Source organism: Urtica dioica, chromosome 8, assembly GCF_054948205.1.
Source record: "Urtica dioica subsp. dioica isolate 48M chromosome 8, U.dioica_male_clone48M_v1_H2, whole genome shotgun sequence".
Lineage (NCBI taxonomy): Eukaryota > Viridiplantae > Streptophyta > Magnoliopsida > Rosales > Urticaceae > Urtica > Urtica dioica.
The window spans coordinates 8,145,224-8,160,547 of NC_142763.1; the positions used below are offsets into that span (position 1 = coordinate 8,145,224).

The window sequence follows — 15,324 nt, forward strand, 5'->3', positions numbered from 1 at the left end:
GGAATATTAATGTTCAAGCTTTATTCAAATACAGTTTCTAAAAACTTATGCCATGGCATTTGACCTATGCAATTATTATTATTATCATTTTTTTTTTTTGGGTGTAAAGAAAAACAAAATGACCGTCTAATCTCATTGAATAACTCAGTTTTTCACAAAAATACCATTAAACCTTTCTCAATCTCATAAAAAATTATCCATTAAACCATTAAAACCCCGGTTATCTCACGGTAACTTTTAACATGTTACCCTACCAATCCATATGTGAATATATAAACACTATGTCGTTTATAATGTTGTATAAATTCTTTATATTCAACATGAAACATACTAAATACAACAATCGCAAAAATTACTATCACCACTTCACTCTAGATTTTAAGTTTGACTAATAATATGATATTGTTATATGTTTTCGTTTCTGTTAATGTAAATAGCTGAACATATGATTACTCATAATTTCTGATGTCAATGTACTACAAGACATATTTGAACAAAAACTATGTTTTCGTATTTGTTATAAATACTTACCAATGTACATGTCCGTAAGCAATATATCTATCAATAATCAGTTTATACGTCAGAAACCGTTATCTCGTCCTTTTTAAATTTATTTGTAGGTATGTCCGTAGAATAAGCGATATACATACCCGTAAATCGATGACGGCAATACTCAAACCTTATGAAAGCTTAAAACTAAGGAAACCATACAAGGAAAAATATTCCTGACAGAAGAAGACCAAAGCTATATAAAAACTAGAGGGTTTATTTATTTATTTTTTTTTTTTTATTAGTTGGTTGCATTGCATCTGTTTGGTAATTGGTATACGATTGATTGCATCTATAAATATGTATATGATTTCCATTCTATTACTATGAAATCTACATAAAAAGAAAGTATGGTCACAGAACGAAAATAAAATAAATAGGTATATTGAAATTATTGTACGAATTACCTAAATTTGAAAATTTTTTCTTCTAGAAGTTACATAACTTTACAAAAAAAAAATAATCATTTTTCTATGAAATAAAAGGTCATCTAATTAAAAGAAAATTATATGTCTTATAGCTGAGAAGAATTCCTCCCTAAGTATAAACAATATGATTGTCATTACGCTAAGCAATTTAAATTTACGTTTGTCAACTAGTTCGTCTAGGCTTTCATTCTTTAATGGTGGGAGATGATTCACTTTTAATATTAATTAAGATCTTATAGTTGTTTCTTTTGCTTGACGAACATTAACTTAACAAAACTAATGTCATTTATTGGGAGGTCTCGTTCAAATTCGTACGGACGTTGAAACTCTCATTTGCTCCAATTTACCCACCTAGACCTTCATGCATGAAACTTTAAACCTCTTAGTATATAATACAATGATTATTATTAGAAAATCGGAAATTCCTAAGGCAAGAGTGATCAAAACTGATCACAAGAATCAAGGTAACCAATCTTCCTAAGATCACCGACATGTCCTTCAAACTCATTTAGTCTCATCCGAAATTCACAAAAACTAGCTTGTTACAACAATTTGTCTCGGCGAGAATCGGTTATGCCGAGTATATACAACCCTTAACACAACTAAGATATCTTTATAAATGACATTAAACGGCGAGAATTGATTCAGAACAAAGTGTCTTTATAAATGAATCTAAATAAAAAGAGAGTAAAATAAGCAAACAGTGATTTATAGATATGTTGATGAGAGATGCATAGTAAACGATGAGAATTGTGTGTGCTCATGTTTTTCAACACCCGGTGGCAGAGTAATAATGCTTTAACGAAATCGTCTAACGAGTCTCGACGTTCCCGTTTTTTCTTCTGTTACCGGTTTTAATTATTTATTTGTTTCTATTATGTTATTTTTCATGTCTATGTTTTATATTAGTTTCAGTTTATTATTTATTAAATGATATTATTGCAGTTTGTCTATTTATTTATTCCCACCTATTATTAATAATATGACTAACATCACACACTAATTAAAGTTCAGTGTCTTTATCTATAAATATATAATTTTTTTCATATTATTTTTATACGCCCTTTATAAATTTATAACTTGTACCCAAAATTTATATTTTTAGTTCAAAATTATATAATATTTTCATATTTAGCCCTCTTGAATATTTTTTCTTATACACCCTTTAGAGAATTTAGAAGAAAAAAAATTCAAATTTACCCGTCGCTAAAAATTTTAGCTCTGGCAACTGTGTGTTGTTCCCAAATTTGTAATATTGTTACGTGCCGTCTAATATTTTTCGAGTGGACGAAACCATGTGAAGAAAAACTTTTTTAATTTTATGAAGTTATATAAATGAGAAACTTAACCACATGCCTAACTCATGCACAAACAAACGCGCTGAATGTATTTTTGATCACCTGTGACGTGTTGGAACAAAGGTTTGTTTTTATCTTTGCAAAGTGGCCCGAGATTATTCGTTTGCTTGTAACGAATTTGGACGTACATGCATGGGTTCTTTAATATTGTGAGATCAATTTCATTATTGGGTAGATTGGACCTTAAATGGCAAAGAAAGTTATTGGCAGAGATTGGGCCCATATTACGGTAAAAGCCCAATGCCATTTCAGTGCAAATTAAGTTTAACGCGGCGGGAAGTTTGACTTCGACCGGACTGATTAATATGGACAGAGAGTAACGAAAGGGAAAGGAAAAAGGAAAAATACAAACCCAAGCTATACGTTTAGACACGTGGAAGTAAGGAAAACTAGCCTGCATGAAGTCTTACAAAGCAGAAGAATACGCCTCACATCTCTAAAACACTAATCATTACTGAAAATACATATTTACCCTCAAAGCGAGAAAAAGCACAAAGGCTCAATTGTATACTTTCCGTAGCCCCGCCCGCAGAGGAAACCTTCTCGGACAAACTTTGACCAAGTCGTCCACTAAAACGAGATGGTTTAGTTTAGTTAGTCTACTCCAAATCCTGGTCTTCGTCGTCTTCATTTTCCCACTTGTTGACTATAATGGAAGCTAAGCTCAGCAATTTCTCAGAGACCACCTCAAACTTCCATCATTTCCTTCTCTTACCTCTCAACCTAGAGAGAGAGAGAGAGAGAGAGAGAGAGAGTAGGAAAGAAAATTGCTTATTTTTCTCCACTAACTAACTGTTCATGGTCTGACCGCTCGACTAAAGAAAACAAAATAAAAGAGTAACAACACAGAGTCTAGTGATCATCAGTTTTCTGAGAGAGAGAGAGAGAAAGAATGGCTGCGATTATGAGAAAGCTCAGTCCTTTCAAGCCCGTCGTCGTCGCCGCCGAGGAAGAGCAAGAATACGATTACGATGACCACGACTTCCTCAGCACGGAATACTCGATCGCCATCGAATACACAGGACCTCCAATCTCCGACGAAATCCCCCACGCGTTTCCCGTTGACTTCGACAGAATCTCCATGGCGTTCTCGTCCTCTCCGAGCCGAAACCTCTCTCTCGTCGTCCCTGTAAGCCAGCCGATCACCACCGCCAAGTCTCATCGGCTCAAGCCGAAGCGGAAGCCGGAGTCGGAGATAATCGAGCTCCCAGCGGAGCTCGAGAACTACATGAACCCTAGACGGAGCTTAGGTTCGACGGAGGAAAACTCCAATCGGAGCTCTCACAGCAACCTCTCCTCGGAAACAATCTCCTCGGAGGATCAGGAAGAAGAGGCGAAGCACAATAGGAAGCCATCGGTGAAGTTTCTGGAACCGGAATCGAACGACACGTGGAGGAGCGACTCGTTCGGGGCGGAGGAGACGGCGGATCTCGGGCCGGAGGCGACTCCGCCGCGGCGGAGGGCGAAGAGGGAGGGGCCGAGGGGGTCGTGCTACCGGTGCCGGCGCGGCGGGAGGCTGACGTGGAAGGAACAGTGCATCGTGTGCTCGGCGAAGTACTGCCACGACTGCGTCGTACGGTCGATGGGGTCGATGCCGGAGGGGAGGAAGTGCGTCGGCTGTATCGGCGAGAGGATCGATGAGTCGGCGCGGCGACGACTCGGCCGGAGCTCCAGGCTTCTCCGGCGGATCCTCTGCGACAGGGAAGTCGAGCAAATCATGAACGCGGAGGCGACTTGTCCGGCGAACCAGCTACCCGCCGGACTCATCGAGGTCAACGGCCGGCGTCTAAATTCCGGCGAGCTCGCGGTCCTCAAGGCGTGCCCTAGGCCGCCTCGCCGGTTGAAGCCCGGGCGGTACTGGTACGACAAAGTCTCTGGCTTCTGGGGCAAGGTATTATTACTCAGCTTTATAATAATTAAAACGAAAATATATATATATATATATATATATATATATATATATATATATATATATAAGTTATTTGAAACTCGTTAGCGAGATAGCCCTAATTTTAAAATTTTAAAACGTAATCAAAATTATATAGTCTAGATTTTTGTGACACTGCCAATAAAAATATTATCAGCTGTTATTGACGAGTTACTCGACATTTTATACATCTTTATAAATCGTCATTTAGAATTAGTGTTAGATCGAGTAACTAGTGATCTTATAAATCTTTTCAGATATTTTTTTTTTGTCATCGCTTGAGTTAAGTTTGAGGTGCAATCTTTAAAATTCATTAGCAATGTTATCCGTGATGGCATTGCCTATATAAAAATGTTTACAGGGATCATTAAAATTAGTTAAAATTGACGCGGCGTAACTAACTAGTGCGATTCTAATTTTAAGTGTTGAGTTGACTCAGTCAAGTGTCCGATCAAAATCATTATTAGTATATAATTAGTTGCTGGTTTGTGTTATGTGAAATGACAGGTGGGACAAGTGTATTCAGATATCATTAGTCCTCAGCTGAATGTTGGGGGTGACATTATTGATAGGAAATGTAGCAATGGAAACACTAATATTCTGATCAACAACAGAGAGATTACCAAAGCCGAGCTCTGGATATTACAGGTATACTTTCTGGTTTTTACTCAGCAAAAAATAATATATATATATATATATATATATATATAATTTAATATGAATCTTAATTTAATAATATGCTCTATTCTCTGTGCTGGTTTTGAAGGTGGCTGGTGTGCCTTGTGAAGGAGAAGTTCATTTTTGGGTCAACCCGGATGGGACTTATCAACAAGAAGGAATGAACATGAAAGGCAAAATCTGGGACAAGGTAATATACGAACCCCATTATAGATCCATTAGGTATATAACCACACCCGTCCAGGGTGAGCTATAACACTCCTTAACAAAAAAATTATTTTGCATTTTTTGCCTATTTTTTATTTTATTTTTGTATTTTTTACACTTAATATTTACAAATCAGCCCCCCTGAATATTTTTTTTGCAAATTAGCCCCCTAATATAGATTTCTGGCTTCGTCGCTGTATATAACAATATTTACACTTTCATATTATTATATAGCCAACGTTTTGTAAATACTAACTATTTAGACATGTCCATGTATTTACGCGCGTAAATTGACGTAAATATCATACCATTTTATTTCAATGAAAGAGCAAATTAGGAATGTCACGTCATGTTTGTGGTAATTTACCTAGTATTTACCAAATGGTGGTTATAAATGTGAAAATGTAAATATGGCTAGTTACTTAATTATTTGTTATATTATATTAGAACAAACTTATTTGATCAAACTTAGAAACTTCCAACTTATTTTTTTTTTCATTTTAATTATTATATAAAATTAGCCTAGAGTAAAGCTGGCTTGTGCCCTCTTATCTTTGCCAATACTCTTGGGAGACTCGGAGCCGTTGACAACGGAGGAAGCGAAACGAGCTGCTACAAATCACTCTGAGAATATGAAGCTCTACAATTTTCTTTTACTCGGCTCCGATCAATCCGGCACAAGCACCATCTTCAAACAGGTTGGGATTGAAAAAAAATCAACCGTAAACTAAACTGCTCTTTGAGGGTCAAAAACCTCTGATGAATGACTGACTTTTTGTATCAGGTCAAGCGTCTAAGCGACGTCCCGTTCTCGGACGAAGAGCGTCAAGGCATTAAGTCGCTGATCCAAAGCAAGCTCTACGGTTACATCGGGTTGTTGTTGGAAGGGAGAGAGAGATTCGAAGACGAAGAAGAGAGCTTGAGAAAGAAGGGAAAATCGACATTGTCAGATCAGCCCGGTCCTTCAGGTATCGCAATTTGAATAAACAACATTTTATCGTTTATCGTTACGAAAACTAAATTCTTTATTTGGAAAGAAAAACTAATTTAGCTATGTCGCAAATAGGTATCGCGGAGCAAGAAACAACGATATATTCCATCGGCCAACGGCTGAAGTCTTTCGAAGAATGGCTCCTCAAAGTCATGACATCGGGTAATTTAGAGGTCATGATCCCGGCTGCCACACGTGAGTACGCTCAATACATCGAGGATTTGTGGAATGATCCCGCGATTAAGGCGACTTATAGTCGTCGGAATGAGCTCGAGACGCTCCCACGAGCCGCGTCATATTTTCTCGATCGGGTAAGATAAAATTCTCTAAAATTTTATTTAGGTAATATTTTAACAAAAAAAAAAAAAAATCGCGTACAATAGTCTAAAATAATGTTTAAAACCACTCTTCTTTTTTCGCCACTCACAAACGACTCAATGTGCAATATTTCATTATATTTTTTTTATATATTCGTATAGGCGATTGAGATCTCAAGGATGGATTACGAACCGACTGACTTGGATATCCTCTATGCCGAGGGAATAAGCTCGTCCAATAACGTTGTTTCCACAGAGTTTTCGTGTCCTAGATTTGATCAAGACAACAATGCTGATGTTCTCCCAGAACACAACCCGAATTTAACTCTCAGGTTAGTTTACCACATTCCAAAAAATTAATTATTGGGTCAAAAAAATTATTGAAACCTAGTATTTACACATTTTTTTCTTTGCTGTAAATTTGAGCTATTTCGGTTACAATAAATAAACCTATACTATCTTACAAATCTATAAATTTCAATTGACTATTTAGTTACAACGCCCTTATAAGTTATGGAGTCTCTATTTCAATTTGTTTATTGTGTATAAAAATAAGTTAAGAGTTGCTACCAAAGGGCAAAGGCAACTTAAGCCCAGGGTGGGCCAATGCCCCAGGAACTTCTAAAAATTAAATTTTTACCTCTAAATTTTTAAAAAAAATTAAAATTTATACCATAATATTTTATATTTTTAGCCTAAAATTATATAACTTTTTTTTTCATATTTTTCCCTTTTGAAATTTTTTTTCTTACACACCCCTTATAAACTTATACATTCATATTCACCCTTCCTGAATATTTTTTTTTTCTTACACACCACTTAGAAAATAAAAAAAAGTAATTAAATTTGCTCCCCCCGCCTACAAATTCTAGCTCCGTCATTGTTGCTACCTGTAATTTTTCTACAAATTTATTCTACTCATCTAGAGTTCACATTTAATTTTTGATTCTGGTCGATTACAAAAATGATTAAAACCTAGTACTTGCACATTTCACATTGAATTATTTTATTTCAACTAATCTAGAGTTAACATTTAATTTGCGATTACGAGTGTCACAAAATTTGATTTCTTGCTCCGTCCCAAACAGAAGTCGGCTGATAAGAGCCCACCCGAGCAACCTCGGCGAAAACTGCAAGTGGCTATCGATGTTCGAGGAGTCGGATTTGGTCCTCTTTTGCTTCTCTCTCTCCGACTACGCCGAGCCCGAGAAGATGCGATCCGCAAGGCGTCTCTTCGAGGCCGTCGCGTCCCACCCTGACTTCCAAACCAAGCCATTCCTCTTGCTCCTCAACAAGTTTGACCTACTCGAGGAGACCATTGAGCGGGTCCCACTCTCGCGCTGCGATTGGTTCTCTGACTTCAGGCCCGTCGTGACCACTAACCCTTCCACTAGCGGCGGGGCCAGGGGAGGGAATAATCCTCCGCTGGCTCACCGCGCATTTCAGTACATCGCGATGAAGTTCAAGACGCTTTTTAAGTCCATCACGGGTAGGAAGCTTTATGTATCTCAGATCAATGGCTTGGAGTCTGACACCATTGACGAGTCGCTCAAATACGCGGCTGAGGTTCTCAAGTGGGAGGATGAGAGGCCTAAGATTAATTCTCATAATAATCAGGTCTCTGATGTCAGCATTGAGGCCAGCTCTTCTTCCTGATTATTATTATTATTATTATTATTATTATTATTATTATTATTATTATCATCATTATTATTTGTTTGTTTATTTATTTATTTTATTTAGTTATGAGCCGAATTTTAGATTTTAAGTTGGTCTAGTATGTTCATTACCATGTTAACGCATAGATATGTAAATATATATATAATCAAGGAAGAAAGAAGAATCAATAAATAATAAAAAAAGTAATTTTTTTATTATTATTTTGACCGAACTATATTGACTTGCTTGCTGTCCATTGGAAATTAAGAATTGGTAAATGATTTTACAAAATAAAATAAATAAATAAATTGTGGATGATTTTTATAACAAAAAATTAGGTAACTAGTCAACTAAAACGTTTGAATTGTTATATAACCAACATTTCGTAAATTTTAGGTAAATAACCACAAACATGACGTGTCATTCATGGTTTGTCTTTTCATTGAAACAAAATGTTGGGATATTTACATCAATTTACCCGTGTAAATACATGATCGTGGATATTTAACTAAGATTTACGACACGTTCGCTATATAGTAATGTGAAACTGTAAATATTTCTATATACCTAATAAACCATTTTTATAATATACAAGCTTATTGCTTTAAATTGTTGTTGACCCATATAGACATACACCATGCAGAATATTTGCAGAATAATGACAAGGTCAAAGTGCATAGACAAGGTCAAAGTGCATAGAAGAAATTGATCTGAAACAATAAAATTTTGTTTGGAATCCGAAAAATAAGAGTAAAAGTGAAAATATAAGATAAAATGAAAATATGAGAGAAAACAAGAGCGAAATCCAAAATTATATGTTGTGTTTGAAAATCATAGAAAATATGAGAAAAAAGTGAAGAAGATACGTACGAGCGTGATCCATACATAGGAAAGGATTCTTATTTTTCTTCCGCTTTTCTCAGAAAAATGGAATCCCCACTTTAGTTACACATTTTCCTCCTATTTTTTTTCCATCTTATTTTTTCTTTATCCAAACAACAAAAATAAAATATAAGAGATTTTATTTTCATTTCTTTCTTATTTTTCGGATTTTAAACGGACACTAACGGTCATAATATTAATAAGATATAAGACCAACAAAATTCCTCATTGACGTAGTTTTATAATAAGAAATACTTTATGCAAAAAGGTTGCGAAATTTCTTCATTGTTTACTATTCAATGTGTAGCGTGTACTTCATGCAGGCTAGTTTTCTTCACTTCCACGTGTCACACGGGAAAACAATCCAACAACGTACATCTTGGGTTTTTTTTTTTTTTTTTTTTTTTTTTTTTGTCGTTACTCTTATTCCATATCAATCAGTGTGGCCAAAGTCAAACTTCCTGCCGCATTAACTTGAACTATAGGCCCTGAAATGAGATTGGGGTCCCATCCGAATATGGGCCACTATTGGGCCATGATTACCCTGTTTTGGGTCCAATCTAGACCCAACAAGACTAAACAGACTACCAAAGGTAATTGGACTCTCTTAATTACTAAAATTTAAAAATATGATTTTTTTTTTATAAATATGATTTTCAAATTATCAAAATTGCTACTAGTTGAGTCCATTTTTCTTAGAAATATGACACTTTTATCAAGGAAAACTTGAGAACCACAGGTTCTGTGTTGAATACTTAAGGAAAACTAAACTTTTGGGTTGATAAAACGTCTAAAATATCCTTCTTAGAAAACTTAGAATCGATTAGAAATATGAAGGAAAAAACTTTGAAATCTCTGGAAAAATGAAGATAAAAATTTCGAAGATATAAAAATGAAGGAAAAATTATTGAAAATAAATTATACTAACATTAGTGATTTGAAGGTTTTGCCTTCATTTTTCTAGTGATTTCGAAATTTTAACAAGATTATTTTGGACATTTTACCTAATTAAAATCTTGGTTTTCCTAATATGAGGTAACAATGAGCTTAGTTTCTCAAATTTCCCTTCATTAATTGAGTGGTTGTGAAGTGCCTAAAATGCTCTTATTTTTAATTCATTCCTTTTCATTTGAAAATCATAATAAATAAACAAATAAATTCCTATCTCCACTGATTCTTTGTTTTTTTTTTATTATTTCTATTTACACAAAGATTGGGGTAATCATGTGTCAATGGCTTTTCTAAATATAATTTTGGTCTAATTTTTGTTAATTTTTTTTTCTATAGATTAGGATTCTACAAAATCTGGGCAAATTGTCAATAAATCTTCGAATTACAAAACCGTCAAACAAATGTCTAGATTAGTTGAAGATTTTGTCACAAGTTTTGTGATCAAATTCGACACCAAAAACTATATTTTGTGACAAACATGTCATATAATGCAGTCTCATACATATATAAAAATAAAATGCAATATTTTGTGACAAACTTGTCATAAATAAAGTCATGTGACACTTACCCGACCAAGCTGAGGTCAGGAGAAGATCCGCACAAGACCTGGTCATACTCGTACTAATGGTGTAAGGGAATCTTCTCGAGCTCTACAAAATCTGTAACAGAGAGCTAGATCACTAAGATTGAAACTGGTTCTTTATTTTGGAATTTATACAGTGTAAATTATAAGGAGAGAAAGAGATGCAAGGAACCAATTCCATTTCGATTTTGTCAGTTTAAATCTACGGGTAGTATAGAAGGTAGACTCGACTGCAGTTAATATGATTATCTCTTGTATTTTAGTACAAATTTATGCACAAATAGTCAGTTTATTATATAAATTTATACTTGTGACTCTACATTCAATAGTTTATTAGATCAAAATTGAAATTACTGAACCTGCGCAGCTGTTGCAGAAAGTGTTGTAACAGAAAATGCGACAGTTGCTGAAATTAGAGAAAACAAAAGATAAACGATATGAGTGTGGAATAATAAAGAGACACCAGAGTTGGTAACCCAGTTCGGCAATTCGTGCCTATGTCTGGAGGGCCTTTGCCCGGTGGAAAGCAGTTTACTATGATAACGTGGTACAATAATGATTTACACTCAACGAATCCCTCGCTAGCTACCCAACCTACGCATATCATCTTCAACAGCAACTTAGGCTCCCCCTAAGTACGAGATCCCCTCGATTCCCACAGAATATCTCTCCCGAGACTTCTAAATGTGTTTCCCAACAAAAACAATTGAAAAACCTAACCTCTAGCTTCTAATACAATCACCCGTATATAGGCAACAAAGCAGAGGTAAAAGACACCTTAAAAGCTTGAACACAGGTCGTTCTAAGCTCAACTAAAACACTCAAATAAATCTCTCCAAAGGCGTGAGTGTAGAAGGTGAGGTGATGACCTATTTATAGAGAAAATTAGGTCAACACAAATCTTGAAGTCGGATTAGGAACACCAGCCCATTATCTCATTAATCCAAGCTGGAATCCTTCTTCAAGTCGGAGTAGTGAAGCCCAAAAGTCAATGGACCGAGACTGTTATACAGGACTGTTACAACACAAACTGCGACACTTGTGGCCGAAAATTGTAACAAAGCCCAACGCTATCCGATAATATATTCCACGATTCTATATTATTTTGCCAACATTAAATCGCCAATTAATGTAACAACAATCTCCCCCTTTGGCGTTTAAAGGCAAAACAGAATCGTACCTGTGACACTTGTGACGATGACGACGACGACGAAGCTTCAACACCATTATAGCAGAGTCACCAAGAGTCACATAATCTCCCCCTTTTTTCCATAAACATACCTCCAAAGTTGAACAACCACCAAACAACAATTTGCTCCTCCTGAATATGATGTATCATCGTAGAACTCGTTTCTTGTCGAAAAGAAAATATCACGGCGTCGGAAAAAACACGGCCCAAGCTCAATACAAAAGCTTCTAACTCAATGAGTGTAGAAAAGAGGCGCTCATGGTAGTCTAAATCTACTCCGGAGGGAGAGAAAAACGTTGGTTTATCGGAGAAGAAAACAAAAATTTTTTAAAAAAAAAATCGCAACTACTCCGACCAGCTTTGTCAAACACGAGTTTCTGAATTCGTTAACCGTTGGATCGTCACGAATTTTGTACACCATGGTCGTAACACATAAAGGTACATTCTGAACGGTGGAGATTGGATTCTGAGACGTTTAAGTCTGTCTGCCGAGTGATAAACCAGAACAGTAAAATCTGGAAATCTGCAATTTTTTTTTTTTTTTCGAATTTCGACTTCTTCTTTTTTTTTTTTTCGAATTTCGACTTTTTTTTTTTTTTATTTAGACTTTTGACTTTTGACATCTTTTTTTTTTACGAAAAACACAAAGACAACTCCTCGGACGAACACTAAAAATCCGAATTAACATGACAACTTGCACTTGAGGTAAAAAAATATCGTACCTCAATAAAAGTGTATTCGAGCATTAATTTTCCATATTTATACTCGAATACACGTCGATGATAGATCACGAACCAGTCACACAAAGACCCACGACAGGCCTAAGTGATTCGAACTTTGAATCGTCTTTCGTGAAAATATCTGCAAGTTGTTGTTCCGGAGCAACATCCTCTTTTATGAAGTTACCGCATACGATAGATTGCTCGTCTTTGGTCAGGACTTTTAGAGGAGTACACGCACCGCGATTTTGTGGATCTTTGATTTTCCAAACTTTTTTCATGGCAAGAGGGTTTGACCTTGATCGTCTTTGCTTTTTCAGATCTTTCATGAGCTTGTAACACCATGGTTTAATATGACCCTTCTTCGCACAATAATGACAAACCCAAGATTTTTGGCTCGCCTTCGCAGGTGTTGCAGAAACTGTTGTAACAGTTGTTGAGCCAGTAGCTTCATTCTGGGAATTTATGCTCGGGACGAATATAGTCTTAGAGCTGGATACTCCTCCTCTCTGATAGCCTAGACCATGATGATCGCCACTGGTTTTTCCTATACATAAAATTTCATCAAGTTTTGACGTTCCAGAATTGAGCATTCTAATATTTTTCTTCAAGAGAGTTATTTCAGAAAGAAACTTATCTTGTTGAGATCTTTCAGATTTCAATTCTTCATTTAAGGAGGCAACAGAGGCAAGGAGTTCATCGTTTTCTTTTGAAGCGGTGGCAATTTTCTCATAAAGCCTTTGATTAAGACTAACAACCTCATTCCACTTGCTGTAGAGAAGTCCATAAGCCTTGGTAACAGACTCAAGTGTTAATTCTTCTTCATCTTCTTCGTTGCTGCTGACTTCAGAGTCGTTGTTGTAGAAAGCGTCACTAACACAACCTGCGACAGTGTTGCATGGCTTCAAATTGTCTTGAGAATCACGGGCAGTAAAAGCAAGGAAGTTGTCAATAATGTATTCCTCTTGAATCTTCATCACTCCAAGTACGGGTGTTGTAGCTTTTGTTACGCTTCTTGAGGGTGTTGGCACATTCTACTTGGATATGACCGAATCCATGACATTCTCGACATTGAATCCCCTTAGCTTTGACATTCAGATCTGTAGAAATTTCGTTGGCGTTGGAGTTCATCGTTTTCTTTTGAAGCGGTGGCAATTTTCTCATAAAGCCTTTGATTAAGACTAACAACCTCATTCCACTTGCTGTAGAGAAGTCCATAAGCCTTGGTAACAGACTCAAGTGTTAATTCTTCTTCATCTTCTTCGTTGCTGCTGACTTCAGAGTCGTTGTTGTAGAAAGCGTCACTAACACAACCTGCGACAGTGTTGCATGGCTTCAAATTGTCTTGAGAATCACGGGCAGTAAAAGCAAGGAAGTTGTCAATAATGTATTCCTCTTGAATCTTCATCACTCCAAGTACGGGTGTTGTAGCTTTTGTTACGCTTCTTGAGGGTGTTGGCACATTCTACTTGGATATGACCGAATCCATGACATTCTCGACATTGAATCCCCTTAGCTTTGACATTCAGATCTGTAGAAATTTCGTTGGCGTTGGATCTGTTTTGGGAACTGTCAGAGACAGTTTCTGAAACACTTCTGCAAGTGTTGTTGTTCATCCTCTTCATGAATTTGCCAAAGTTCTTAGCCAGAAGAGAGATAGTCCTAGCCAACTCTTCATCTTCAGTAAGGCTGTGGTTGTTGTCGAGGTTAGCTTTCAATGCAATTCCATGAGTCTTCGGCTCGGGATTGTGGTGCTCATCGTTCATCTCAAAGGTTCTGAGGGAACCCATTAACTCTTCCAGCTTCATCGTGGATATGTCTTTAGCCTCTTCAATGGCAGTGACTTTGTAGATGAACCGCTTTGGAAGCGACCGTAGAACTTTTCTGACAAGTTTTTCCTCAGATATTTTTTCACCAAGGGCGAACGATTCATTAGACAAGTCACAAAGTCTAGAATTGGATTCACTAATCGTTTCATCTTCTGTCATTCTTAAGTTCTCAAATTTAGTAGTCAAAAGCTGGAGACGAGACATTCGTACCGTATCAGTTCCTTCATGAGTGACTTGAAGGATATTCCATGCGTCTTTGGCCACTTCACATGTAGAAATCAGCTTGAATGTGTTGGGGTCGACGGCAGCCATGATCGCATTAAGAGCTTTAGAGTTACCGCTTGCCAGTTTATCTTCATTCACAGACCAATCAACTTCAGGTTTCAAAACAGTCTCTCCGACATCATCGGTGGTGGTGGGGTGCTTCCAGCCAGTGAGGACGGCTCTCCAAGCTTTCTCGTCTAGTGCTTTTAAGAAGGCTTTCATCCGAGCTTTCCAATACGAGTAGTTTCCACCGTCGAGGAGGGGCGGACGGCCAATAGATGCACTTTCTCTCATGAACTCCATCTCTAAATAAACAGATCAGTAACACTACGGATCACACTCAACATGACTGAGTGAACCGCTCTGATACCAATTGAAATTACTGAACCTGCGCAGCTGTTGCAGAAAGTGTTGTAACAGAAAATGCGACAGTTGCTGAAATTTAGAGAAAACAAAAGATAAACGATATGAGTGCGGAATAATAAAGAGACACCAGAGTTGGTAACCCAGTTCGGCAATTCGTGCCTACGTCTGGAGGGCTTTTGCCCGGTGGAAAGCAGTTTACTATGATAACGTGGTACAATAAGGATTTACACTCAACGAATCCCTCGCTAGCTACCCAACCTACGCATATCATCTTCAACAGCAACTTAGGCTCCCCCTAAGTACGAGATCCCCTCGATTCCCACAGAATATCTCTCCCGAGACTTCTAAATGTGTTTCCCAACAAAAACAATTGAAAAACCTAACCTCTAGCTTCTAATACAATCACCCGTATATAGGCAACAAAGCA

At 36.8% G+C, this 15,324-nt stretch overlaps 1 protein-coding gene across 1 annotated transcript; it reads left to right on the forward strand.

The window, feature by feature from the left end:
- Positions 1 to 3,074: 3,074 nt before the first annotated feature.
- LOC149387802 (extra-large guanine nucleotide-binding protein 1-like) lies at positions 3,075 to 8,321 on the forward strand. Its single transcript, XM_089621852.1, has 8 exons — positions 3,075 to 4,226; positions 4,770 to 4,910; positions 5,029 to 5,130; positions 5,669 to 5,845; positions 5,932 to 6,115; positions 6,214 to 6,449; positions 6,618 to 6,787; positions 7,544 to 8,321. The coding sequence occupies exons 1-8, from the start codon at positions 3,228 to 3,230 to the stop codon at positions 8,109 to 8,111; spliced, it is 2,577 nt and encodes an 858-aa protein (XP_089477978.1). The 5' UTR covers positions 3,075 to 3,227; the 3' UTR covers positions 8,112 to 8,321.
- The last annotated feature ends 7,003 nt before the right edge of the window (positions 8,322 to 15,324 follow it).